The following is a 27,914-nucleotide window of genomic DNA, read 5'->3' as shown; positions in this document are numbered from 1 at the left end:
AAAGGCATGCCACACACTTTTTTTTTCCTGTGTTCCTTGGCATAGGCGCGGTGCATGGTTGCCTATGGAGAGACACTGCGCATGCCCCAGGTTTACCCGACACATGCACAAAATGCTGAAATGTGAACAGAGCCTTATACATCATTTTTCTGAACCCCAAAGCCTATGTGCCCTTCTTTACTTCAAAACATGGCAGACCAATCCAATACATGTGAACAGAAGGATTTCAAAATTAGAAGGGGAAAAAAAAACAATAAAAAACTAAGTATTAATATTATTATAAAATAAAAATAAAATTAAATACAATAAAAAATAATTAAAGAAAAAAAAAAGCTCTAAAAGGCTATGTTCACACCACGTAAATTCCGTAGTAATCACGTGATTTCTACGGCACTTACGTAGTGCTGCCTTCTGAGAAATCCCTGCTGGAGTGTATACACATAGTATACGCTCCGGCCGGGATCCCTAGAGGCGCCACAAACAACTGACATGTCAGTTTCCTACGGCTGCTATTCACTGAATAGCGGCCGCAGAAAACACTGTCAGTGCACACAGTGGAGCGAGCGGCTCTGGCCGTACTCTCTATTGTGTGCAGTGGGGAGCTCTGATGCGGGCGTGCACGGATGTGCCCGCATCAGAACTCGGTGGCGCTTAAGATCATCCGTCCAGTACTGCAGTAACGGCTGGGATGATGTTTAATGAGATCGTCCGTTCCGTAACCCAGCCAGGTCACGGAACGGCCGGTCTCATACTACGTGTGACCATAGCCTTACACAGTAAACAACAGGCCTGACTTGAAATCGGTAGGGGGGGTGGGCAGCAGTTGGACCCCCCAGATATCAGCTAATTACACATTCAAGCAAGAAAGGTTTTGGGAACTCAAAAGCTAGCAATGCCACAAATCATTCCTGCTAAGGCTGGAGCTACAGAATGAGATTGGCTACGTCAGGGGTCACATGACCAAAATTGCAACCTAGGGGTATGTTCACACTGAGTAAAACAGGCGGAATACCACAGCGGAGCCCCTGTCGCAGAAGCCCGCTTGCCTCAGTGTGTCAATGGGATGCCTCGCGTGCCTCCGCTCAAAGAATTGACAGTCCCCTAAAGGTAAGTAAATGGGTCTGGGACCCACATGTGGCCCCAACCACAACACAACAGTTACAAGTAACCTATCTTAGATGGCTGGGTCTGTTGCTGCCATTTTTAGGTCACAGTGCCATCCCTTACTTGAAACGAAAGGTGATCGATACTGTGAGACAAGGTAATGTTTGCTTGTGTAATCCCCGTCTCCCCCCTCTAAATCGCCACGCAACTCCAACAAATGAGAATCTTGAATGGGCTATATATTCCCTAACAGGGTATATGAAAGGTGTGGTGGTATATAATAATTTTAACACTGGGTCAAGATATAGGCTTCTGTATGGCTGTGCAGTGGTTTGATCTGGAGATCTCTGTCAAACGTATAAGCCAAGAAATACTATGGATGCAAATGTCATTACACAAGAACAAGCATCGCTAGGATGGCACACAGTTCATTTCACCCACCTGATCCAACAGGAGAAGAGCCAACGCTTAAGCTCTGGAGGCTGCCATTCCTGAGCAATGTAGGAGACCTCTGGAGGCCAGAGCTGGCTATACTGCCCGCCGCAGAGGCCACAGAGGACGTCGGTGAAGCGGAGGAAACAGACAGGTTGGACATACTATCTTGGTTCTTGCTCCCTTTTGGTCGGCCAGGCCCATGCTTGCTCTGTTTACTTCCTTTCCTTCTTTTCTCTTTTACTGCATCCTCTTCCACCATGGAAGATTGTACCCGCTTGTATCCTGATACAGTAAGGCTTGAGTTTACATAATCCCCAGGAACACTATCAAAGTTTTTGGTCTGGAAAGACATAACTGGATTTGATGGAAGGCCCATTAGGGAAGTAAAACTGCTGACAGTCCCTTCCTGCAGTCCTGCCTCCCCTTTGGACGCATCTTTGGTTGATGGGAGCTGCTGAGGGTGGTGATAGCCATCAGTCCGCAGTTCAGAATCTGTAAAACTCAGAAAATCCTGGGGAGACTGCACTGAGCTTCCGGAAGATGACTTAACACTGCTCGGCGTTCCTGAAAAACTACCTAAGAAACAAGACAAAAGGGGTACATGAAATAGATGTAATACTGCTAGAGACAAAGCTACACTAACAAATACTCCAAATTATCCAATCCCTATGAGAAAGAAGAAACTAGAACATGTAGTAATATAGACAGTAGCGCACAGCAGTGGATACATGCAATGAGATTAAAGAGGAACTCCGGTGGAAATTTTTTTCTTGCAATTCAAATGGTGTCAGAAAGTTATGAAGATTTGTAAATTTCTTCTATTTAAAAAATCTCAAGTCTTCCAGTACTTATCAACTGCTGTATGTTCTTCAGGAAGTGGTGTATTCTTTTGAGTCTTGACACAGTGCTCTTTGCTGCCACCTTTGACCATGTCAGGAACTGTCCAGAGCAGGAGAAGTTTTCAATGTGGATTTGCTACTGCTCTGTACAGTTCCTGACACGGACAGAGGTGGCAGCAGATAGCACTGTGTCAGACTGGAAAGAATACACCACTTCCTGTTGGACGTACGGCAGCTGGTAAGTACTGGAAGACTGGAGATTTTTAAATGGAAGCAAAATACAAATCTTTAAAGCTTTCTGAATCCAGCAGATGTGAGAATTTATTTGTACCCCTTTAAAGGTACTTAGGTACTTTGTAATATAACTTCATTAAAATAGATGTATAGTTTCTTGTTTATTTAATCACTCCAGTTAAGGAGCAGCAGTAAGGGGTGACACGGGTCCCTCAGCTGCCACCAACGTTTGGCCCTATTTGTCATATTGGCATCATTCATAGACAACTTCTGCTTCCTTAGGTCACCTTACCTGGCTTACTTTACTTTACATGTTTGGAGCCCACTATTAATAAATCCGGTGCGCTTTACGACTCCTCCTGCTGTGCCCTCTTTACGAGATACACTTAAAGAACTGTCTAGCTATGTGCAAAAAAACTCCAAAAAAAACATAATAAATCTGGTGCAAATCAGTTCTTGGCACAATCTGTGCCAGAATTCTAGCACCCAATGTACTGAAACCTTATGTGGGTATGGAGCTTAGAGGGATTAAACAGAATTAGAAAATGCACAGCTACCCCTCCCCCGAAACAAAGTGCCACCCCTGCCCTCAGGTTGTGAATGGTATTACAATTCAACTCCACTCACTTCAATAGAACTGGGCTGCAAAAAACCAAACCCAAACCGAGGACTGAAGTAGCGCTGTTTCGCGAAGAAAGCAGCCTGGATAACCCCTTTAATATATATATATATATATATATATATATATATATATATATATATATATATATAAAATTTTATTTTTTTTTACATTTTTATCAAGACACCCCATACCACATTAAAAGAAGGGGGATGTCTTCACATTTCCTGACCATGATAACATAATTTTGCAGCAAGAAAGAGTCAATTGTCAGTCGAAGAGGAAAAAAAAAAATCACAGTGGGGAAGTGGGGAAAAAAAACCTTAACCATTAGCTCACAGGTATAAATATCCCAACTATAATCCAATAAAATATTTTATAGGATTTCAAACCGATACAAAATTAGCACAGCTGTAATTTATAACAGATGGGGGGGGGGGGGGCTCACACATGAAGAGCCGGCGTGCCCTTCCCCAACCTCCTCTGATCTTCCATTTCCTCCAAAAAGTTGACAAAATCTGTAGTAAATATTGGAGCGCTGGCTGGGCTCTGCGGCGCGGAAGAAGCAGTAAGACAACCGCTATTTTGTCACTTAATTAGCAGCTATGTAAAAGGGGTTTCCATTAGCCGATCTGACTGTCACCATCTGTCTTTCCTTTAGCCTTTTGTTTTTACAGCTGCTGGTAAGAGCTCATTAGGATTCTATAACTTCTTCTAATCCTATAGAGCTATGGAAGGATTTCGGCAAACTCCTCTATATTTTTCCCCCCTCTCCTTAAACAGCCACTGAATTATGTGGAATATGACAACATCTGAAAAGTGCTACAGTAGACATGGAATTACAAAATGGAAGAGTTGGATCCAGCGCCAAAATACGGAGCCAAATGATTCAGTCATGTTTTTGGAGGGGGGGGGGGGGGGGACCATAGAAAAATTTTAACTTTAAAACTATTTTTGGAAGCTTATTCTGGGCAGCAGAACACTGGTGTAAGGAAATCGACTCGGAGACACTTGGATCCTGTATTATGGACGGCTTTATTATTTTATGTACTTAAAAGGCTGCTCCTAGGATTAAAAGTTATTCCCCACCTCCAGGGTAGGAGATAACCAGTTGAGTGGTCAGGATCCCAGTAGTCAGACCTCCACCAATCAGAATAAGGAGGCTTTGATGTATAGGCTTGACTATTGCTCCATATACTCTCTATGGACCTTCCGAAAAGTGAAGTGTATCAAGCTGGAGATTTCATAGACAGGGAAATAAGTGGTGGATGAGTATGCATGCTAAAGCTCCATTCACCTGGGGGACTATTTACCTCTGTTATTGTAGTCAATGGTGGTTAGACCCCAATGAACAGCTAGTTATTCCCTATCCTGTGGGTTCAAATTGAATTTGTCAGCTGCAAATCACGTTCCAAACTGCTGAGGAGACATATAGTGCCTCTCCTATATCCACCTGTGCTTCTATAAGTATAGTTGTATGCTTTTATTCTACTATAAACAAGTGTCAAAAAGGTTTCCCCAAGCTCTCAGTTTGCTGCACGCTGGAGTATCACCTCATTCTCCCTTCCATCCCTGACCCAGCTTAAGGCACAATCAAGCAGAAATAGCGATGGGAGGGGGAGCAAGGAGGCATTCCAGCTTGACACAATTCCGGAGCTTGGGAATGCCTCTTTGACACTTTGCACCAAAGTATAAAAGTATTTTTTTACATCGGGGAAGCATAGCTGGATATAAAAAAAAAAAATATGGGTGTCCCAGTCCACCCTACTGGCAGATATCACAGTGGGACTGACGGGCGGTCCAAATAATCCCCAGTACGTAGCTTTATAACACAGCCCGCACTCAGGGGTAACATTGTGGATGTATAAAAGGTACCATAAGTCTCTTTATAAAAGCTATTTAGTAGAGTCAGCAATTTGAAATGAGAACTGCACCACTTAAAAAAAGTGTATGACAGTGGCCCTTCTGTGACACGGCCACTATCTGTGATGAACAATTAACCATAGCAGACAGACAATGTAAAGTGTGGCTAGAGCCGCACTGTACATTGTCTGCACTGTCAGTTTTGTGTGGCCGCTATCCAATGAATAGCAGCCGCACAAAACTGACATGTCAATTTTCTGTGCAGCTGTATGGAATCTCAGCCAGAGTGTAAACACTCCAGCCAGGATTCCATAGACTTCAATGCGATCATCCACTTTAATAACGGCCGTTGTTGCTAACCTGCAAAAACGGGCATTGTTTGAAGAATTTATACGTTGTGTGAACTAAGCCTAATAAAGTAATAGTTAAACATCAGGATATGAAATGACTTTATGACTGGTTGGGGTCTGACCAACAGGAGCCTCAATGACCCTTAGAACACAGGCCTGCACCAGCACATCACTAACTGTGAGAGTCCTCCTGGCCTATGTGCATACAGCTAAAGGACACATTACATTACCTTGCTGGAAGGGGCTGGTGGCTGCGGCTGAACAAGTAGTATTCCTGCCACTGTTGGACTTCCGGCCACGCTGAATGGAGTTGTGACCTGTCATCTTCTTGGGTTTGCCCTCTGACAGTCGCGTCTCCAGAGCATCTTTCATACTTGATGGATGTGCAGAAACCTCCTGGAAATTTGCATTTGTGAACCGCGCTGCAGTTTCCTCCAAACGCTTTACTGAGCTGGTGACCGGGTTGTTGTTATTGTTGGTGCTGCAGGTGTATGACTGAAAGGTGGATACAAGAGGATAAAATATATCTGTTTATTTCAACAGGGTGACCGCAAAATAATAAAGCTACGACTATAACCTTCACATCATCAAGTCAAAGCCAAGAAAAACTCGCATAGTTAAACCTGAGCTCTTTTTCTATTTGTGATTCCACACATTGAGTCTAAATGGTATATGAAGGCACAGCTGTTATACAGAGATCTATAGTCTCCTACTGTATCTTCAAGTGTACAGACAAAAACTGTTTTTCGGCAGCCTGAAAAAAAAATCCCAGTACATCTTATCCCATACACATGTATCGGAAATGGTGAAGGCTCTTGTCCAAATTTACATGCGGTGGAACACAGTGGATGTTATCTCCATATGCTGCTCATAAACTGACAGGCAGTTCACACGACACATAACTGGTGGCAGAAAATTATATAGACTTGTAATTTACTTAGTCCAGTACTTATCAGCTGCTGTATGTCCTGCATGAAGTGGTGTATTCTTTCCAGTCTGACACAGTGCTCTCTGCTGCCACCTTTGTCCATGTCAGGAACTGTCCAGATCAGTAGCAAATTCCCTAAAAAAACATCTCCTGCTCTGGACAGAGGTGGCAGCAGAGAGTGCACTGTCAGACAGGAAAGAATACACCATTTCCTGCAAGACATACAGCAGCTGATAAGTACTGGAAGGCTTAAGATTTATTTTTTTTTTAAATAGAAATAAAAGTTCCCTATCCATGCTATAATGTATTAATAATAAAAAAAAAGTTTAAATGACAACTCTTAATAGAGCAATGTATGTAAACCTCAGTATATTCCAATTATCACGTAAATGAAACTGTTAAAAAAACACACAATATAATAACTTATAAACAAATCGATGGAGTAGCTAGCAGCGTGAACACAGTCACAGATTGGTTTCTAGTAAACATCACAATAACCGTAATTTGTCCTGATCCGTTCCGACCAATTACCGTCATTACATTATAAAAGCTTAAATCAATAAAAACATTTGGCGCCTCCCTAATTACCCCGAGGTGATCCGAACTGCGAGTCTGGGGAGGCCGCAAGCTCTGCTGATGGGAACATTGAGGAGGAAGCAATCGCCATTTCTTCTCAGTTACCTGTGTGACGTGGTGTAAGGGAGGGCTGTCTCCAGAACGTCTTATATACCGTACACACAATACACCAGTAAATGCTTCAACAACAATACAAATGGTTCGTGTCGCTGTTTCCTGTGATTTTAATGGCAAGAAAAGTGTAGCTGGCCGAGCACATCAATGAACTCTTACAGTATGTTGGATCAGGTGGGAATTGCTGGCATACTTTTGAAAACAAAAAGCCACTTTGCTCTATTATAAAAAGAAGTCATGATGCTAATGTGAACACAGGTCAAAGTGGTTCAGAACCCTGTCGCGAATAGAAATCTATCTGCTTGTTAAAATAAAGTGAAACCTCTCTAAAAGACCACAGAAGAAAACAATATCTTCCTGGAGCTGTTGTAAATGATGCAAGCCTACCCCCCAAGGTCTTGTTGTCCATTGCTCGTCTCTTACCTGCCCACTCTGCCAATCACTGGTTGAGACAGGATCCCACTGCACCAGTGATCGGCAGGGTCGGCAGGTCCTGCTCCATCTTATAATCCCAAAAAAAGGAGGTACCAGAGATATAAACACATAATACAACACATAAGCATTAAACTCTGTCTATCCACTTTGTGTAATCCGACTGTATCACCATAATTGTCAACAATCCCAGTTTTGCTCTATGCTTTTAACTATAAGCACTGCAAATGAAGGCTTATAGTTGCATTTTAACTATAAGCGTTTATTAGGAGTGCCTATAGTACAACGACAGAGTGTGAAAGCATTAGCTCCCAGCTGTGACAGTGGCCAGAAGAGGTAGCTCTCTCTCCTCTCAGCGTGAGTGATGTCACTGAAGGACCAGAGGAACACTGCAGGCTGGTGAGTACAGCTTTGTGTGTGTGTGTGTAAATTACACATGGGGTGGGGGTGCCTACATAGCAGGGGAAGTATTGACAGGAGACATGCCTATCTTGAGAGAAGGGGGCTAACAGGGGGATGTCTATAGTGGGATCCAACTACATAACATACTAGGGGGGCTCCTGCATAGGGAAAAATACATAGTGGGGGTTTGCCTACAGAGTGTGACTACTGGCTGGAGCTTGATACTGTGGTAATATGCTTGGGGCCTGATACTGGGTCTGTAAAATGCTGAGGGTCTGATATTGAGGTCTGTAATATTCTGGGGACCGGATACTGGGGTGTGTAATATACTAGGGGCCTGATACTGGGGTGTGTAATATACTGGGGGCCTGATACTGGGGTCTGTAATATACCGGGGGCCTGATACTGGGGTCTGTAATATACTGGGGGCCTGATACTAGGGTGTGTAATATACCGGGGGCCTGATACTGGGGTGTGTAATATACCGGGGGCCTGATAATGTGGTGTGTAATATGCTGAGGGCCTGATACTATAATGTGTAATATCCTGGGGACCTGATACTGAGACCTGTAATATACTGGGGGCCTGATACTGGGGTGTGTAATATATCGGGGGCCTGATACTGAGATCTGTAATATGCTGGAGGCCTGATACTGGAGTCTGTATTACACTGGGGGCCTGATACTGTGGTCTGTATTATGCTGGGGGCCTGATACTGGGGTCTGTAATATACTGGAGGCCTGATACTGAGATCTGTAATATGCTGGGGGCCTGATACTGGGGTCTGTAATATACCAGGAGCCTGATACAGAGATCTGTAATATGCTGGGGGCCTGATGCTAGGGTCTGTAATATACCGGGGGCCTGATACTGGGGTGTGTAATATGCTGGGGTCCAGATACTGGGATCTGTAATATGTTGGGGGCCAGATACTGGGGTCTCTAATATGTTGGGGGCCTGATACTGGGGGCTGTTATATACTCCATCTGTATTGTTCTAACTGTAAGGTCAATACAATGAGGACAATATAGGGGGAATTACACACACACACACAACAAGCCACACCCCTAGTTGTCACAGCGGATGTTGGCAACTGTATCGCCCACTTCTTGTTGTCTTGTTTCCCCCTTCACTCTCTGCTTTCTCGCCCAGCAGGGACCAGATGTGCAGTTTGATATACATTCACACATCTCTAGAAGAGAATTCACAGTTCTAGGTGTGATGGGTTTTTGATGCATTTACTCAATCAATTTAACTGCTAGAAAATTGTATATAACAGAGGGTAAATGTTCTCTATAAAGCTCCTTTCTATAATAACCTCTCATCGTGCAGTCAGAGATCACACAGCCCCCCAGGAATCTTTAGGCCGCTGGTGTGTCCGAGCTTTATTCCTTATTCTGACAGTGGTTTCCATTGTATGTGGTCTATATAGGTGCACTATGAAGCGCTCTCTATATTCAGGGTAATAAAAGGACACACACATTCACACATGTAATTCTCAGTCAGGTGGTTTACAGGTCAGGACGTCTCAGCGGTGTGACCACTATGATCAAATCCAGCACACATGGCATTTACCCGGGCTGGTCTTCAATGCATTCAATGCATCGTGGTCGGCCCACGTGGCCCTGTGTAAGACAGGTCATGTGTATTCGACAATGATGCATTGAATGGAGCTGCACATAGCACACAGTGATTGCTGAAATCACACCTTGTGAAGGCAGAGCAAACTAACGCCAAGTCCGTCATATGCCTGCTGCAGCCCGTGAGCCTGCGAAGAACCGTTAAAAGTGTCACTGTTTGTTCGTTTTTTTGCAGAAATCAACAGTACAGGCGATTTCAAGAAACTTTGTAATTGGGTTTATTAGCCAAAAAATGCATTTTTATCATGAAAAAGCAGTTTGAAGCTCTCCCCCCGTCTTCATGGTTCTCTTATGGAGAGGGGAGGAATTGAGGGAGATGAGGCACCAAAACAGGACAACAAAGAGTTAATTTGCAGCCACATCACCAGGCTATCTCCTCTAAAGTCAGCACTGACCTCTCTGACCTCTAAATACAGTCTTTCACACAGGTCCCGCTGTGTAATCCTTTGTTCTCTGCTGGTGACTAATCTCCCTTCTCCCCTCTCCATAGGTTACACAGGGCCCAACTGAGTCGAGATTTCCTGATAATGAGCAGTGGATGAGAAAGAGGAGGGAGGGGGGGGCTGGGGAAAGTCTTTTTGAATGCAGATAATGGCATATTTGCCTAATAAACCCAATTACAAAGTTTCTTAAAATCGCCTGGACTATTTATTTCTGCAAAGAAAAAAAACGACAGTGACACTTTAAGTCAGGGCTACCTGACGTCTTTGGCCACAACACAAGTCACGTGGCCAAAGATTGCTGTATCAGGCTGCATTGCTTGTAAGTAAATGGGGTCAGGTTGCATTGTGTAATCCAGGATGGATTTTTGGTCATGGCCACTCGCAGGTTACAACGTGACATCATTTGCCTACAAAATCTGCAATGCAGCACGTCATGGTGACCTTGGTGACTGCACAACCTATGACATGGCCAAAGTTGCTGTGTGGCTCCTAGCCTAATTCTGAATGGTTGTATAGAGACGTCACACTAACCAGCTTCTATGGGAGATGCCTGTAAATGTCCCTGAATATTGTGAAATTAGTTTTAGGGGGTCATTGACAAAGCAGGCTGCCAGCGTCTCAGATACCAAGCGCATAGGCCACTGTAAGGAGGTAGTGGGAGCCACTAATATTACATCAATCTGTGACCACCAATACACTCTGCAATGTGATGGAATGGTGTCATAAGACATGTATGGGGCTCCCCATTATGACAAAACTTGTGGGTTCTAAGGTGTAAGTGTCCCCACATCTTTGCTGTGACGCTACTATGTGGGCCCTGCAATGTAGATATCCACAAAGGTATCTGAGACATCCTCAACTATGATATGGTCCCTAAGGTGTACTCCATATGTTAGGATATAGATTTGTGGCCCCTGACTGGGATTTGTAGTGATAATTAAGTCCCTCCCCCGCAACCCCACATTGTTAATGAATGTGTGAGATTCACGGTTACCTTTTGTAGTGTGCGGCACCGGATAGCGCTCCATCTGTCATCCCTACGCACCCCCTCAGTGTTGTCATCTGCTCCGACATGTTTCGGGATATATATATGTTAGTGTGAGGTCTGGTTGAACACACGTAACCTGTCCGGTACAATACTCATCAGGGTTATAGTAGAGCGAGGCAGACAAGCCTATACGGAGGAATGCAGCGTATACACATACACATTCCATACCGTTCTCCTCTTCCTCACTCACTCCGGTATGTCAGCACAAACCATCAGTGACCTCTGCGGTCAAACAATGAAGACTTCTGACCGGTGAGATTATTTTGTTTAGCCCCATTCACAGACATTCCGCCCCTCTCTAGCGGAGATGGTTTTAGTTTTCAGTTCCTTATGTTGATACGACCCTTTGTGCCTGCAGATGTTCCTGAGATCCTATGTCTTCAGACACAGGTGTGTGCAAAGCACTGAAAACCAGAGTTTTTTTTTTTTTATTCCTTTAGAAGCCACTTAATAACTGACCACCCAGCGCATTTCTAAGCCAAGATCATACACTGGGTTTTGTTTTTATTTAAAAAAAAAAAAAAAAAAATCTTCCGGGCTCTTCCAGAAGGTGGTCGTCTATCTCAGCATGTCACCTATAGTGCCCATTTATATTGCTTGCGGGGGATCATCTTTTAACAGTTCAAGAAGAGAAAAGAAACAGGGGGCACTCACCGTTCGATGCAAGCTTATTTAATAAAACACACAAACTAAAATGTAGCATGCCAGAGCAGGTGGGGGGACGCCACACGCAGCAAACAGTTACAGCCGTTTCACGCACATGCGCGCGCTTCCTCAGACTACTGTATCTATTATTGGATCATCTTTTAGGACTGATGACTACAGATGAGCAGAACTCAAGCATCAAATCCAGTCGTTCAGCATTTGAACACCGGTGGCTGAAGAAGTTGGACGCTGCCTATGGTTGTATCCATGTTTTCCCAGACTTGCTAGGGCTGCATCCAACGTCTTCAATCGTTTGGCATTTTCGGTGGCTGGACTTGAGGATGCTTAAATTGCACTCATCTTAGCTGATGACGGACCTGTGGCCTTACATGAAATCCTTGCATTTCCCATGAATAAACAACATTTGAGCATTTTTTCATATAGTTACGTCATGTGCCGTTCCTCTTATTCCTCTTGGAAATGTATCTATGTAAATGGCCAAGAGTGGGGCGTGTCCCAACACTTTCTGGCACTGTCAGCTTTGATTGGATAGTCATATGCTGCGTTTACAAGGAGCAATAATTTGCCCGATCGTACGATTAACGATTTCAAAGTAACGATTTTATTTTTATAACGATCAGCGTTTAGACGGAACGATATATCATACGGAAAAATCGCTTTGCGATCGCTTTAGCCTATCTCACACATAGGTTAAATCGGTGAACGACTGTTTACACGGAACGACCTGCGAATTTTTTGCGAACGACGATTTAAGAACATGTTGTTCTTACCAGCTATTGGCTGGGTAAGCGGTCAGACGGTTGTAAATTCACAGCACAGTACAGAGCTGTAATAAAGAAGTTCCTGAATTGTTATTTCACAGGAAATACAAAAATGTACCAAGCCAGACGGGTCAGTGGAAGCAGAGGATCCTGTGTATGGAGCAGGGCAGAATAGGGTTACTACCAACATATTAATGTAGAACTATACTCCCTTTTTTGTCCTTGTTCCTCAAATCACCAGTATAAAAATGTAAAAAACAGAAAGAATACTTTGCTGCAAAATATAAAAGTAACACACACACTGCTCCTTTAAGGGTACAATCTGGCACCCCACTCGGCACAATGCACATGCAGATGGGGAATGGCACACGCAGCACGTTTTCACCATCATCCCCTCTGAGCCTGCCCTAAGTATGAATAGTAAGATCAGAGCGGACTGGGCATGGTAACCCCACCACCCGTCCGACCTACGCACAGCAGCCACCAATATATGGAAGGAATAGTAACTGCACAAAGGATCCAATGCATAAACTTACCGCAGGACGATTAAGTAGATCAAGAAGAAAAAAAAAAAGAAGAAAAAAAAAAAAAGAAAATTAATGCAGCTCCAGGCAGTCCTGGAAAAGTCTATGGCCTATGACTGTATCCATGTTTTCCAGGCAGCCTTAGGGCTGCATTCAACTTCGTCAGCCACCGAATGATCAGACTCAAACATGCTCATCTCTAGTAGCAATCCAACTCTCACTTGCGTCAGAATGTAAGAAATGAGACATAACTAGAAATTTTTTTAAAAATTCTAGTTTTTAAAATTTTACGTCATTACAATTAAATTGCAGGTTCATCACCTTCAACAAATATTTACTGTAGGTAAAATATTGTAAAGGATTATAGAATGTAAAGGATAAAAATAAAGGTAAAACGTCATTATAATGCCAGCACGCCGCTGCCTTAGTGTCATGTATACCGCCTGTCCGAGCCTAAATGTCACAGCTACAAAGGGCCGGGGTCTCATTAGCGTCCTGGAGCGTGTCGGCGGTCTCACCTTCTCAGTAGTCACAGTCAGAGAGGGAACTAATGATGCCAAGGGCTCCATTTGCTTTCTGGATTTCTGTCTGTGCTTTTCCTTCTCTTTATGTTTCTGAAATGAATAAGAGAAATTGGTCAGGATTCATTCTCACAGAAAAAAAGAAAAAACATAGTTTTTCAAATTTTAGTCATAAAGAAAAATCACATAGGGCTTATCTTACTGATAAAAAAAAGTAAGCATAAAACAAAGATGGCGACGACTCTCCAGCGCATGTTCAGAGTCATTTGTGAAATCCTAAAACACACACGTACACATTGGCCATGTAATGTCTATCTGCCTCAAACCAAAAGGGACTTTTCTGCAATCCATTATTATTTTTGAAGATTTCTGCTTTTTTATTTTTTTTAATTAATTCATGTTATTTACTACTCGCACAAATAAAAGGTTTGACACTTTGGCATTTCATTTTAGAAAACGGGTAAGATTCTATGTAAAGGATTGGGTACACGGCCACAGCCTTGGACAAGTTCAATGAAGATATGGATAATCTCACTGCTTATGTAGTCCTGTAAGAAGTTTGGGACAACTTTTCTAGCTGTCAGCCTCTCCCTTTAAATCATATTCTACAAAATTTAGATACACACGTAAGTAACATTTGCCAGATTTTAACCTTTTTCATGCCAGCCAAAAGCCCCGCTAGGCTTGATGGGCGGGCATTGAAGGGCATGGCAAGACATGGAGAAGGCATGGTCTTGTTGCGCGGTGCGACAGGCAGCAATCACTATTGTTATTGAGATTTATCTGACAGATTTTTGAAGCCAAAGCCAGGATACAGGTCATAAAGGAAAGATTAAAATTTCTCCTCTATTCAAATTCATTCCTGGCTTTGGCTTCAAAACTCTGTCAGATAAATCTCTCTGTATAAACAAACCATTAACATGACCTATTACACCAAACGATTATTGGACCAGAAAGGCCAAGTAATAGGTGTAATCCTTAGTAAATCCAGTCAAGTAAATGGGGGCAGGCCTTAATTTAATTAATTTATCTATTCTCCCCCAACCTGTTCAAATTACAGCATTTTTTTTCTGGTTAAAAAAACAAACAATTGTTGTAACTAATGCTGCAGATACTGACGGCTGCTAAGTCGCTCATCCCCCGACACTGGAAGCGGACTTCTCTCCCGTCTTTCGAGGACTTGTTAGCTAGGGTGAAGGATGTTAGAAAACTAGAGCGACTTACTGCCTCATTGAATAATCAGCTCCCTCTGTTTGACGTGATGTGGTCCCCCTGGGACGCTTATTGCCTGAGTTCTTGTCTACCTACCTGAACAACTCCTGGCATTGGATAGCTGATCCGTTATCCCTTTCCCCACCCTATCCTTGTGTCTCTTCCCTTATGTGTGTCTTTGTGTTTTGTTCTCCTAGTTTTTAATGCCGGGTTGTGTTCTGAGTTACTTAATCGTTACCTTTACCTGCTACATGATGTTTTCTTGGATCCTGTTTATTATACATCTGCCTGTGCTGCCTTTCCTGCCATCGATTGGTTCTGTTCTTTTTGGTTACATGCAAAAAATCTAAACTGGAGATTTTATTTTCTTTTTACAATCATTTAGAAAAGTAATAATAAACAGCAAAAAGTATTTGTGGAGGAGATTTTTTACTTTCTTCATTTATGTCAATGGTGCAGAGAATTTCTAAGATCTAGGGTTAAACAATCCCTATTTACGCTTTTTCCTCCAAGCCTACGTACCTCAAGTTTGTCCCCAAATTAAACAATTTTAATTTTTTTCCCCTAATTATAACCGGTATACGTTTTTAGCAGAAAAAAATTATTTTTACAAAAATTTCAAGGAGAAATCTAACTACGAAAATTGTAAAAGCAAATAAATAAACATTTAGAATCTGCAAAAACATCTGCAAATCTGGGTATATCTGAGGTATGTTTATCAGAACAAAAGAAGAAGAGAAAACACCCTACGGAAAGCCCGATGCTGACAGATGGACTATTTCAACTTTGGAAAGAAAAAAAAAAAACAATCCACCCTATTAAATATCAGGGGCAATTTTGATAGTTTAGCGACCTTTTGGCTTTGAGATCTCAGGAGACGTTTCCTGGGACTATTAAATGTCTCTTCTAACCATCGCTTATTTAAAGGACACACATGGCTCCTCTCTAGCTTGAGGTGTTTTTACTTTTTTTTTTTATTCTATACATCAGCCCTAGTTATAACCATGGTGTAAATAGTCTACAGCAATAATTCTCTTCAGGGACAATGACCTGAAGAATTAATAAGAGGACTATACTAAAAACTCCACACGTTATGGAATAGCAACAGTATAAAAGAATTCTGAAAACTATGTGCCCGGCCTCGAAAGCTCTTGGCAGGAAGCCTGGAGCACTGGAATTGGGGAGATCAGTGATTACTTTAAAAGTGAAAGGGGATTCTGGATCAGAAAATGTCACGTGTCATCCTTTATGTAGTGGAAATTCCACGTGGTGCACTTGCTAAGTGTAAACAAGGCAAAAACAGTAAAAAGTATGCACTAGTGCCTTTTCCAGTGTTATGGGCATGATAAGCAAAATGGACCGGCCAATGGTTATCTAGAGTTCATCATTTTGGATAGTACGTTGGCTCTGTTTTTAGTCTTGTTGGCGCACAGCACTGGGGTCCTGGTTTTAAATATGAAAAAGGACAAATTCTGCATTTGTATGTTCTACAAACGTTTGGTGGTTTCATTTGGGTGCTCCTACTTCATCCCGCAAGGCCTAGAGATGAGCAAACCTTGGGCAGGCTCATGTTCCTCGGAAAAAGACGGAATTTGATTACGGGGGGCTGTTGAAATTGGAAGCAGCCCCAAGGTTGCCTGGAAAACATGGATAAAGCCAACCAGCAACTGTTCTGAAAAGTGTTGGAGCTGCGTGATAGGCTCCCTAAAGGTCTCTATACACCTTTAATAACTGATGGCTGAGTGCTTGGCCGTCAGTTATATCTCCCGCCTGTCACCTCCGTCCTACCGATACACATGAACATTTGGGACGGCCAAGTGCTTCTGTATTGTCTTATGGGGAGGGGAACATTTTTGATTTTGATTCTACATCAAAGTCGACTCCTATCACCACCGACGTCATCTGTCGGTGGTTGGTCAGGGCGGCCCCATACACACTAGATTGTGAGAGGTAGGTGTAGCCAATAGTCTTAAGTCGATCTAGGTTTATCTACAAGACTGACGCCTATTAAGTGTGTGCATCGGCCCTTGTAACAGGGCCTTTGTTGTGTGTTCTGAGAAAAGACTTTAACCCCCACTGTGGACAGGAACTACTGTGAAGGGCAACAATTTGTACAGCACTGCAGCATAGGCTGGCACCATCTAAGCAACATAATCAAATAAAAAAAAATTCAAGTCTTAAGAGTCATAGTACATTGGGGTGATTATGAGCTCAACCGGCCAATAATGCCCTATTTAATATGATCAGCTGACAAAAAGTAGTTTTGACCAGTCAAAAAATAAATAAATAAATAAAATCACAGCTCATTGATCACAGATCTCCAGTGTAACATGGGACATGAGCGCTGATATATGAGATTCATACCGCAGCTCAGTCATCTAATAGGGCCCATATAGTAAGTTACTCCTTTTGTGTCAAAAGAAGGTAAAAGGAGAAGTCAGGCAAAAAATTTTTATTTAAGTATTGTATTGCCCCCCCCCCCCCCCCCCAAAAGTTATACAAATTACCAATATACACTTATTACGGCAAATGCTTATAAAGTGTTTTTTCCCTGCACCTACTACTGCATCAAGGCTTCACTTCCTGGATAAAATGGTGATGTCACTTCCTGGATAACCTGGTGATGTCACGCCCTGACTCCCGGGGCTGTGCGGGCTGTGGCTGCTGGAGAGGATGATGGCAGGGGGATGCTCAGTGTCCCTCCAGTGCCCTGTATCCCTCAGTGTCCCCCTGCCATTATCCTCTCCAGCAGCCACAGCCCGCACAGCTCTGGGAGTCGGGTCGCGACATCACCATGTTATCCAGGAAGTGACATCACCATATTATCCAGGAAGTGACATCACCATGTTATCCAGGAAGTGACATCACCATTTGTTATCCAGGAAGTGACATCACCATTTGTTATCCAGGAAGTGACATCACCATGTTATCCAGGAAGTGACATCACCATTTGTTATCCAGGAAGTGACATCACCATGTTATCCAGGAAGTGAAGCCTTGATGCAGTAGTAAGAGCAGGGAAATAGAATTTCCAGTAATAAGTGTAATTGGTAATTTGTATAACTTTGGGGGGGAAATACAATACTTTAATAAAATTTTTGCCAGAAGTTTATGGGAGGTAAGTGGAAACAAGTAAAGGCCCTTTTACATAGGCTAATAATTGACTAGAAAAGTTTCTTTGACTAATAATCAGCCAGTGTTAAAGTGACAGTGATCAGCAGAGGAGAGGAAAAACGCTCGATCCTCAGCTGATCCCATCTTTTGTGCAGGCTATAAAAATCAATCGCCGTCAGCCACACATCTCCATGCGTAAACAGGGGCTGTGCGCCTGATAGCAATAGATTTAAATGGCCACGTGAGAGATAAAGTGATTGTTTGTGTACCCCGGACGCTCAATTAGCTGTGCCATCTAAAGGCACTGCAAGCGAGTGCCAATCTTGCTGATCGCGGCTGGCCGAAGAACGGCACTGGTCTACAGTAAAATATGCCAAACCTAAATCAGCTACAAATCCGATTAGTCTTGAAAAAAAATTGCTTTCCAAGTGTTCCAATTTTTTGCAGAAGTTGGGTATGACAAAGTGCCAGGACACTGCGGATCTCTAGAGGCAAGCGTACCCAATACAGATACGATAGACTTTGGGTTTACTGACCCTTTATACAAGTATTTCATAGGTTCACTGACTTCCAGAGAAATGAGGAGGAGGATGGATGTGACGACTTGTAAATAGCTCTCTCTACAGTGGTGGTAACCTAGGCTGACTCCAATCCATATAGCTGCAAATTTAACAATATTCTGTGTGTATCGGATACGGATCGGCCCGTGAGCACCGCGCTAGAGACACAAGTGACTGCTTCGGGGCTGACAGCATCACTGCCGTGACGAGAAGCAGAGCAGCGGCTCCACAATAGCAGACAGTCTTGCTTTACAGGACGCTTTGGTATGGCTTCCTTATAATCCATTTGAGGAGATTTGGAGGAAAAGCATTTCTTCCTCAATGGTAATCGGAGCAAACCCATTTTTAAAGCAACAGCCTGAAGGCTTTTTCCCCTCCTTACATCACCAGGCCTTTTCAGATAAGCGCAGCTACATGATCTTCTCCGGGTACCTTGGGGAATGGCGCTCACAATAGAAGCAGTTTGTATTTTCCTGAGGTTCCACGTGAATGAAGTTGCAGGAAGAAGGGCAAGAAATAATGGATTGCCATCTGCGCAATATATCAGAGAAGCTGCCACATTTCAGAAGCTCAATAACATGTAAAACAAAGACCTGAACCTGATCCTGCGCCCTCATGGTCCTATGTGCAAAACTGACTCTATGGATCCCCTCCCTAGCAGGCAGCCATGTAAACCAGAAAAATCATTCACAACTACTAAAATATAGAAACACTTAAAGGGGTTATCCGGGATTAGAAAAAACACAGCTACTTTTAATTTTTGCAAAATAGCACCACCCCTGTCCTCTGGCTGTGTGGTATTGCTCCATTTACTTCAATGGAACTGAGCTGTAAAACCAGCACCCAAACTGAGGACAGGAGAGGTGCTGTTTTTAGAAGAAAGCAGCCATGTTTTTATTAAGCCTGGACAATCCCTTTATAAGGACAATCTAAAAAAAAAAGTCTTATACAGTATGTCTGTTGTATTAATGACATACTCCCATATAAAAAAGTGATTGCATATGACTAGCACACACCATCACTTTATGAACACTGAAGGGTTCAAACTCTGGGATCCCCACAATCCTTTAACCTCAGTCTTTCCCCCCCACTGCAGCCACCATATATTCACCGTGCAGGGTGGTGGCTTTGCTGCCGCACTCAATTGTTTTCTGCACAATGGGTGGTCGGAAACAACTGGAGGAAAAAAAAAAAAACTGAAGGGGGCGCATCGCTGAAGCCGATCGGTGAGGATATGCCATCCCCTTGACCAGTTGTAAAGTAGTTTGTAAAGGAAGGATACTTCCCTTTCGAGGTCGTAGCAGGCAATGGAGAAAACACCGCCACCCAGCAAATATACCGATTTGAAAAAAAAAAGTTAAGTAACATCAGTATAAAACTTGTAGATGTACAGACCACCCACCTCCTGGATTTGCCCAGGGGATACAAGTTCAGTAAAATTCTTCCAGGTTGTTACATAAGCCTCTTTTCCCACTTCAGTTGCCATCTGTTCCTGGTCAGAACAGAACCAGTTAGGAGACCAGGAGGAGTATGGGCCCTGAGTTTTATCAAACTGGTCATAGTGGAACCTTTTATCTGCTTAGGATTCTGTAAGAATCCAAGACAATAAGGCAAGATAGAAGGCTATGTGAAGATTTACAGCGGCCCGTTGGGTGTCATTGTGAGGGAAGAAAACCAAACTAAAAATAAGCATACTTAATGTTTCTTATACCGTAGAAAAAAAGGTATACGGATATAAACAATGAGCCTTTGCAGTAAAGTGAGACATATTAGGACAACACAAGGAATCAGATTTTTTTTTTTCATCACTGAGGTTTCCTCACATTTCCTTGGAACAAAATCAGATCAGCGGAGATCTGAGGGAGTCTTAGGGACTCCCCAAGAAGTCTTGGAGAACATAGATCCAGCCATAAGACTTATCCATGGCTGTTGTTAGCAGGAGTCAAATGTTCAGGCTCGGAGAATGTTGTCGACCCCGAACAGTTCAGCAAATTCGCTCAACGATAATTAGGTATCAAAGAGCTTCAGCTTTAGGGAGCAATTTATTCCATATATAATTGTTTGCATTTATATTAATTTTATATATGTGTGTGTATATATATATATATATATATATATATATATATATATATATACACACACACATATGTTATTTACTGGTGGCTCTGGATCAACAATCAAAAATAGAAGCCAAGACTGTAGCTACTATGGCGCCCCTCGCCCATCTGGCACATGCCAAGGGACTAAAACTGCCAGAGCTTCACTCTATTCACACCGTAACATGAGAATCCTCCAAGACTAAGGTTATTCTCCTGATATTTGGGATTTTCCTTTCTGAGGATGTTCTGTCAGGTGTATAGGGCCGGGGACAGCAGTGTCATACCTATGGCTGGCTGTAGGGTTGTTATGTGAGCAGACATGGCCACCTGTGTGTTAGGACTAGGTGAATCTGTGCACCTGTCTGCCCCGGAACACAATAGATTTAGTCTCTCTTCCGCCCCTGACTAATGTCGCTGTCGGTGGTTTATACACAAAGCAGCTTAGACGGTTTGTAGCAAAATTTGTGAGTTTGTTAAGCAAATGTCCAGTGTTACCTAGACCGAAGATTTGACTGAGAGATGAAGCATTTCCATAGAACACAGGATGAGCACAGACCGCAGACAGACCATACAGGATACATAGTGCGTGTCTGCTGGGTGTACTCACACTAAGGTATTGTGCCTGCCTGTCTATATGGGCATGGACGAGACAAGTGTGTATATCCCGCATCTTTTATTTTTCTACACACACACACACAGACAGACACAGATCGACACAGATCAAAACTTCTAACGTGTCCGTTTTTGTAAAAGCTTTGTTGTAAATTCTGATCAAACAGAAACAACAAAAGTTTTGATCGGTCCGGGTTCTAGATGACCCATATAGTAGCCAGCCCTCCCAATAGTGTCTTATATAGTAGCCAGCCCTCCCACTAGTCTCTTACATAGTAGCCAGCCCTTCCAATAGTCATTTACGTAGAAGCCAGTCCCTAAAATAGTCTCTTATAAAGTAGCCAGCCCTCCCCAATAGTGTCTTATATAGAAGCCAGTCCCTACAATAGTCTCTTATATAGTAGCCTGCTGCCTATGAGATTATAATATGGGCAGTCGGAGCGGCCATCCGGACCACCCATATTAAAATCTGCTGCAACGTCAGGAGGGCCAGATTTAACACAGCAATGGAAACGTGTGGTGGGCCAAAAATAACGGCCCGCGGGCCAGAGTTTGGCATGACTGTGCTAGAGAAGCAAGCCAGAAAGTGAAGCATATAGCCATGCACTTCTCCCAGCTCAATCTAGTGATCAGTGGTGGTCAGACCAAAGCAAACTATTTAAAGGGGCGGTGAGGAGGAAGGGAATGATGCCAAGGAGGAAGATAAGAGACATAACTTCATCCTCGGGCTATGAGCAGGTTAGATTCTAGCCTGCTGATAGTTCCCCTTTAAAAGTTTTTAAATTGTTGTTTTCTTAAGTGTCAAATTTTTTTCTTTTTTAAAGTGACATGCTTTAAATATAGAAGAACTTTTATTCAAAATTTAAAAGGGAGAATATTGGTTTATATTTATTTATGTTTGCATCCCCAGAAAACGGCCAAAGAAGAATCTCTTCGGAACTTTACTACGTTGACATTCTGTACGAACCTACAGGTGTAAGTGCTTACCGTACATACTACCCCAGGCGTACTCACGATAAAAACCTGTAGGTTGCTGTTGCACTTTCTGTTTTTTGGTCTGTATTTCAGCCATATGAAGCGTGCAACCTGCAGTGTGAACTGAGGCATAGGGGTGCTGCCAATTTCTGCTTTTTTCTGTTCTATGTGGGGGGGGGGGGTGGCTTGCACTCCACCCATGTCCTGTGGGTGCTATAAATAGACATTTGGCTCCTATCTGCCTAGTTGTAGGCTTATTGTTAGCCCAGGAGAGGCCATTGCTAGTGTGAGAATGCTAGAGTAGGGACCATGTCTCTGAGGACACCTTACATAGTGACAAACAGTTTGCCAAGATCCTCATTTTTTATTACCTATAAGGGTACAAACCCACACACCGTATACGCAACAAATACGCAACAAATACGCAACAAATACGCAGCAGTTTGATGGTGAAGATTTAATGCTGAGTTCAGTTATTTAGATCTAATCTGCTGCGTTTTTGTTGCGTATTTGTTGCGTTTTTGCTGCGTATTCGCTGCGTATCGCAGCAGTAAATACGCTGTGTATACGGTGTGTGGGTTTATACCCTAAAGCGGGTTTTTATTGTGTGTTCGCTGGGGGGGAGGGGGGGGGGGGGAGTTTGAATGGTAAGCACTTGCACCTGTAGGTTGCTGTTGCACTCTCCTTTTTTTTTTGTCTGTACGTAAGCCACATGCAGCGTGCATCCTACTATGTGAACAGAGGGATGGGTGTGCTGCCAATTTTTGCTTTTTTTTTTTTATTATTTTGTACAAAGTTGGGGACTGGACAAGGTCTCTACACATTGCTATTTTGAGACTTGAGACTATACTATTTGTTGGTGAACCCATTTCTTGTAACTGTTTGCCATGCTCCCCTGCATATCCCATCCCTCTCCCATTGCCTTCCCCTACCCCGTGACTAATATGTTGTTTTGTTGTTGAACAATTAAAAAAAAAAAAAAATTAAATGGGAGAAAAACAATAAAATTAAAATTAAACCTGCTGTAGCTCTCAAATGTACAATTTCCCAATATGGTGGCGAAGTAGCATTGGTCGTTCATAGGCTTCAATGTTTAAAAGAAGAAAAAAAATATTTACTTCCCTCCCTGGTTGCCCTGTATGGAGCAACTCAGCAGGGGATAGGAAAAAAAAAACATTTAAGGTAGAAAATAGCAATGTATACCGACATAGCAGAGGACAAAAAGGACAGTCTAATGGGTAAATGGTAGCCAATAAATATTTATGAGGTTTGGAGCCGCACACTGTGACAGCAGCGTAATGGCCGTCCATCTGCTGCTGAACTACATGGACACAAATGTGACTAAATGCTCAGATTTCCTTTTTTGATATATAGTCAATAGAGGTGAGCAAACTTTGAGTATGTGCAAGTTTTTCCGAAGACGAACTCTCGGCATTTAATTATCGGTGGCTGAAGACGTTGGATGCAGCCCTAGGAAGTTCTGGAAAACATGGCCTATGCTTCATTCAGGTTTAGACAAACTCTAACATACTCAAAGTTTGCTCATCTCTAAGGGTCACCTTCAGATAGCGGACAGCCTACCCTAAGGGCCCTAATAATCCTTTTGTGTAATAGCAGGCAAAGATTAAATGACCAATGAGAAATTGTTGATCGTTTGATAGAATCTGGACCTATTTTCATCGTTGATCTTCACAAATCGCTCGAACATCGTCCGGTGTAATAACGCGTCGTTCAATCGTTCCCTGGTCTATCAGCCAGGAAAGGATGAGCGCAAGATTGACCTAAGTAACGATCATCGTCCTGTGAAATAGGGTGAACGATTAAGATTGTTCGTCATTGCAATCGTTTATCGGCGAAAAATCGTCCCATGTAATATCACCCTAAGGGTTTTCAGTGCCAAAGAAGTTTCCTGAAAGGGGTTCTCCGGAGTTAGAAAAATGAAGCAGTTTTCTTCTCAAAACAGCCCACTGTGGTCCTCAGGTCATGTGTGAAATTGCAGCTCAGTTCCACTGAAGTGATTTGAGGAGTTGTAATACCACATGCAACCTTAGGACCTAAGGGTGGCACTGTTTTTCTCACCCTGGTTAACCCCTTTAAAGAATGATGTTGGAAGTGTCATTGATGGGATTAAGAGAGATTAAAGGGGTTATTCAGCAAAAAATCTTTTTCTTTCAAATCAACTGGTTTTAGAAAGTTATATAGATTTATAATTTACTTCCATTTAAAAAATCTCAAGTCTTCCCATACTTATCAGCTGCTGTATGTCCTAAAGAAAGTGGTGTATTATTTTGAGTCTGACACATTGCTCCCTGCTGCCACCTCTGTCCATGACAGGAATTGTCCCGAGCAGGAGAGGTTTTATATGGGGATTTACTACTGCTCTGGATAGTTCCTGTTTTGGACAAAGGTGGCAGCAGAGAGCACTGTGTCAGACTGAAAAGAAAACATTTCCTGTAGGACATACAGCAACTGATAAGTATAGAAAGACTTGAGATTTTCAAATAGAAGTACATTACAAATCTATATAACTTTCTGACACCATTTGATATTTAAAAAATAATAATAATAAAAAAAAAAATAATAATTGCTGGAGTACCCCTTTAATTTTTTCTTTTTTAATTGATAAGGTGATTAAAAAAAAAAATAATAATCTTGGTCAGAAATAACTTTATTGACTATGCCAGCTATAAAAATACAAGCTTTTAGGGCCATTAATGGCTCTTGTGCAGGCAATAATGAAGCGTAGGCCTGCCGCTTTCTCAAGTGCTCTGTGGTCTGCGCCTGGCCTCCTGTAAAACACGTATTAAGAAGCTAAATGGTGACATTTTAAGTTGCCCCCTATTTTGTGCTATAAATGAAATGTATTTTACTGTACATTTCGCACTGAGCCTCACAGCTGAGAGCGAGCGCCTCTACGTTCGGATAAAGCTCCTCCACTGAGCTAACTAAATCAAAGTGGTAGACGACTTGCAAGTCAGCGGGGAGGCAAATTAGTATTTAGTCATGCTCTTTATATTTTTATTAAAAGATTAAAACTCCGTGTGAAACGCATGGCATGCTGCCACCATGGAGGGGCTGGCTGCCAGCACTGCTGCAAACACATGCCAACAAGGAATCGATCTAAGCTCAAGAAACCGAGGCCGCCATGCACTCCACCTCGCTACGGTAAGTTAGATTTATTGCTAAACAATATAATTAATGAGAACGGAGAAGGGTTCCGGCACGGTGTGTGTGTGTGGGGGGGGGGGGATAGACGGAGGTAATAGGTTTTAAATAAATTGGACTTACAGATTATCAAAATCACGCCGTGTGAATCCCTTTAGTGTGTTTACCGCCCGACCTATCAGACAGGCGGCGACCGCTCAGCATATCTCTGTACATGAGCAAAGAGAGGCCGACGTCTTCATTGAGATGAGCTCCTTGGAATAATGAATAGGGTCCCCTGGACGCCCCACAGCCGGGCCAGATGTTTCCCATATCAATGAACTATCTGGGAGCGCATGTCTGTACTTCTCCTATCCGGGAACGTGCCATTGACTTATCCTCTTGCGGCCTGGAGGAGGCCGATGCTTTGACCCAATGGAGTTCTGCGGTCATAGTCCAATCTGGTTTATCGTGGTCTCAAGAGGAGGGTGGGATAAGTAACAGCTTACACCAGTCCTAGCTTATTCTGGTGTCTCGTCTGACATATGATGGTGATAGGGTATGTTCACATATACCTAAATTTCACATATTTTTGGGAACTTTTTAAAAAACAATGCAATTTTTTTAAATTTGGGTTATTTATACCGATTTTCAAAATCCCATTCTCAATAATGGGAAAGCCACATTAATAATGCCCACGTCAGTTCATGATGTGTATTTAAAATTTCCTATTTGGACACATCAGAGTTCACATAGAAACTAAAGGCCCTATTCCACAGAACAATTATCGGCCGTATTCGGCCGATATCGGCTGATACGGACGATAATCGTCCCGTGGAATAGAGTGCAGCGATCAGCCGATATTGTTCATGTCGGCTGATCGTTGCAGTCGCTTGTTTTTCAACATGTTGAAAAACAAGCAACTGATATAGCAGCGATCTGCTGCCGTCGCTCCGTTGAATAGGAGTGTCAGCAACAGACGCTGCTGTATCCTATGGGCTGCCCGAACGATCAGTGATCACCCGGGCAGCGCCCCCCATCCCCCCCCCCCCCGCAGCTTCCCGCAGTGTGTGCCTAAGCACTGCAGTGAGAGCGGCCCCACACACATTAGTGTCTCGGGAGCCCAGCATAATGACAAGCAGCTGCAATCCCGCAGCTTTCTGTCATTAACCCCTTAAAAGCCACAATCTATAGCTATCGCAGTGTTTAAAGTATTTCCTGTCACTGAGTGATTTGGACCTCCGCCAGATAGCTTGTACCGACGGGTGGGGGTAAGTCACTTACCTCCGTCCTGTCGGATCGGTGTTCTATGCAGAGTCTGCTCTCAAGCAGGCTCTATACATAGATCGCCGATAACACTGATCTATGCTATGCTATGGCATAGCATAGATCAGTACATGCAATCAATAGATTGCATGTTTTATAGTAAAAAAAAAAGTGTAATAAAAACAGCGACTCTGTACCCACAATCTGTCCCCCCCAAACCACCTTCGGATAGGGCCTAGAGTATCTGTGCCCTAACCTTGCAATGCCTCTCCGTCCCTCCTCCCCACCCTCCTCATCATTAGGAATGCCACTGGCAGGATTTTTCCTATTCCTCTGCAGTGAAAATTGCACAGGTGCCTTAATGATCCAGCCCATGTGCCGTGCTCACACAGGTGATGAATAGGAGACAACCTGCCTGGAGCATTCCTAATGTTGAAGAGGGCGGGGAGGAGGGACAGAGGTTGTGCCAGCCTAATGCATACACAATCTAGGCCACGGCAGTTTGGCACAGGGCTGTGCAAGTTTAAAAGTTATTATTATTATTATTATTCGTGCACAGTGAACGTCGTAAACGGGGAAGAAAAAAAAAATTGCTGATTTTTAAAAAATTATAGATCAGAAAATAATTGATAAAAAAGGGATCAAAATTTTTCTGTTACACCAATATGATATTAATGAAAACTAGAGATCATAGCACAAAAAATGACACCTCAACCAGCCCTGTAGGTGGAAAAATAAAAGCGCTTTGGCTCTTAGAAGGCGGAGAGGAACATTGCATTAATTTGACCCGGACATCTGTGAATCAATGGGCTCAGTCTTGAAGGGGTTAAACACAATACGATAGTTCTCCAAAAAGATAAGACATTCCTTTATTTCCCTACTGGAAACTACAGGCAGGTGTAATGTTCCCCATCTACATGAAAGTGGACACCACATAAATGTGTGTACATAGTGATCAGACCGGTCCAAATGGGAGACGAGCAGATCTACAGTAAAGGTGGGCCGACAGTTCTCTCCTCCCCATACACAGGAACAATCTGCGCGGCTAAGTGTTCCTGTGTTCTCTATGAGAAGGGGAAGCCACATCCAGACCACTCTGGTTGCAACTTATCTTTCTGAGAACAAAGGAGTCAAGCAGTGATTTTCCATCACGTCTGACCTATCTCAACCAACGTGATTTGTTGGTGGACTTTTGGGAGAGCCTTATACTGACGGCAGAACCTGCCACGAGCAATGTGTATGGCCAACAAAAGTATAAAGTGTATGGGGACCTTTAGTGTCAAGAACTTGAATCTAATGAATCAGATTTAGTCTTGTAAAAGTCCTTCCATTTTCTAAGTATTTAATTTCCCTAACTTAAATGGGGAATTCAGTTCACCCACATACATACACATTTAGCTGAGGATGTATGTTACATGGAGCAGCCTATAGGT

The 27,914-nt window shown here is 42.9% G+C and overlaps 1 protein-coding gene across 8 annotated transcripts in view; it reads right to left on the bottom strand.

Moving 5' to 3' along the window:
* The window catches only part of MLLT10 (MLLT10 histone lysine methyltransferase DOT1L cofactor), a 145,032-nt gene that overhangs the window by 48,887 nt on the left and 68,231 nt on the right, over positions 1–27,914 (bottom strand). For all 8 annotated transcript variants that reach the window (XM_069959044.1, XM_069959045.1, XM_069959046.1 and 5 more), the window contains 3 exons: positions 13,497–13,592; positions 5,675–5,939; positions 1,546–2,115 (listed from right to left, as the gene is read on the bottom strand). In XM_069959044.1, the coding sequence (XP_069815145.1) occupies positions 1,546–2,115; positions 5,675–5,939; positions 13,497–13,592 (931 nt within the window). The remainder of the gene's footprint in view (positions 1–1,545; positions 2,116–5,674; positions 5,940–13,496; positions 13,593–27,914) is intronic.

The sequence above is a fragment of the Dendropsophus ebraccatus genome, chromosome 2 (genome assembly GCF_027789765.1).
Source record: "Dendropsophus ebraccatus isolate aDenEbr1 chromosome 2, aDenEbr1.pat, whole genome shotgun sequence".
Lineage (NCBI taxonomy): Eukaryota > Metazoa > Chordata > Amphibia > Anura > Hylidae > Dendropsophus > Dendropsophus ebraccatus.
The sequence above is the reverse complement of the archived record's forward strand: the minus strand, read 5'-3'. Positions and strand labels throughout refer to the sequence as shown.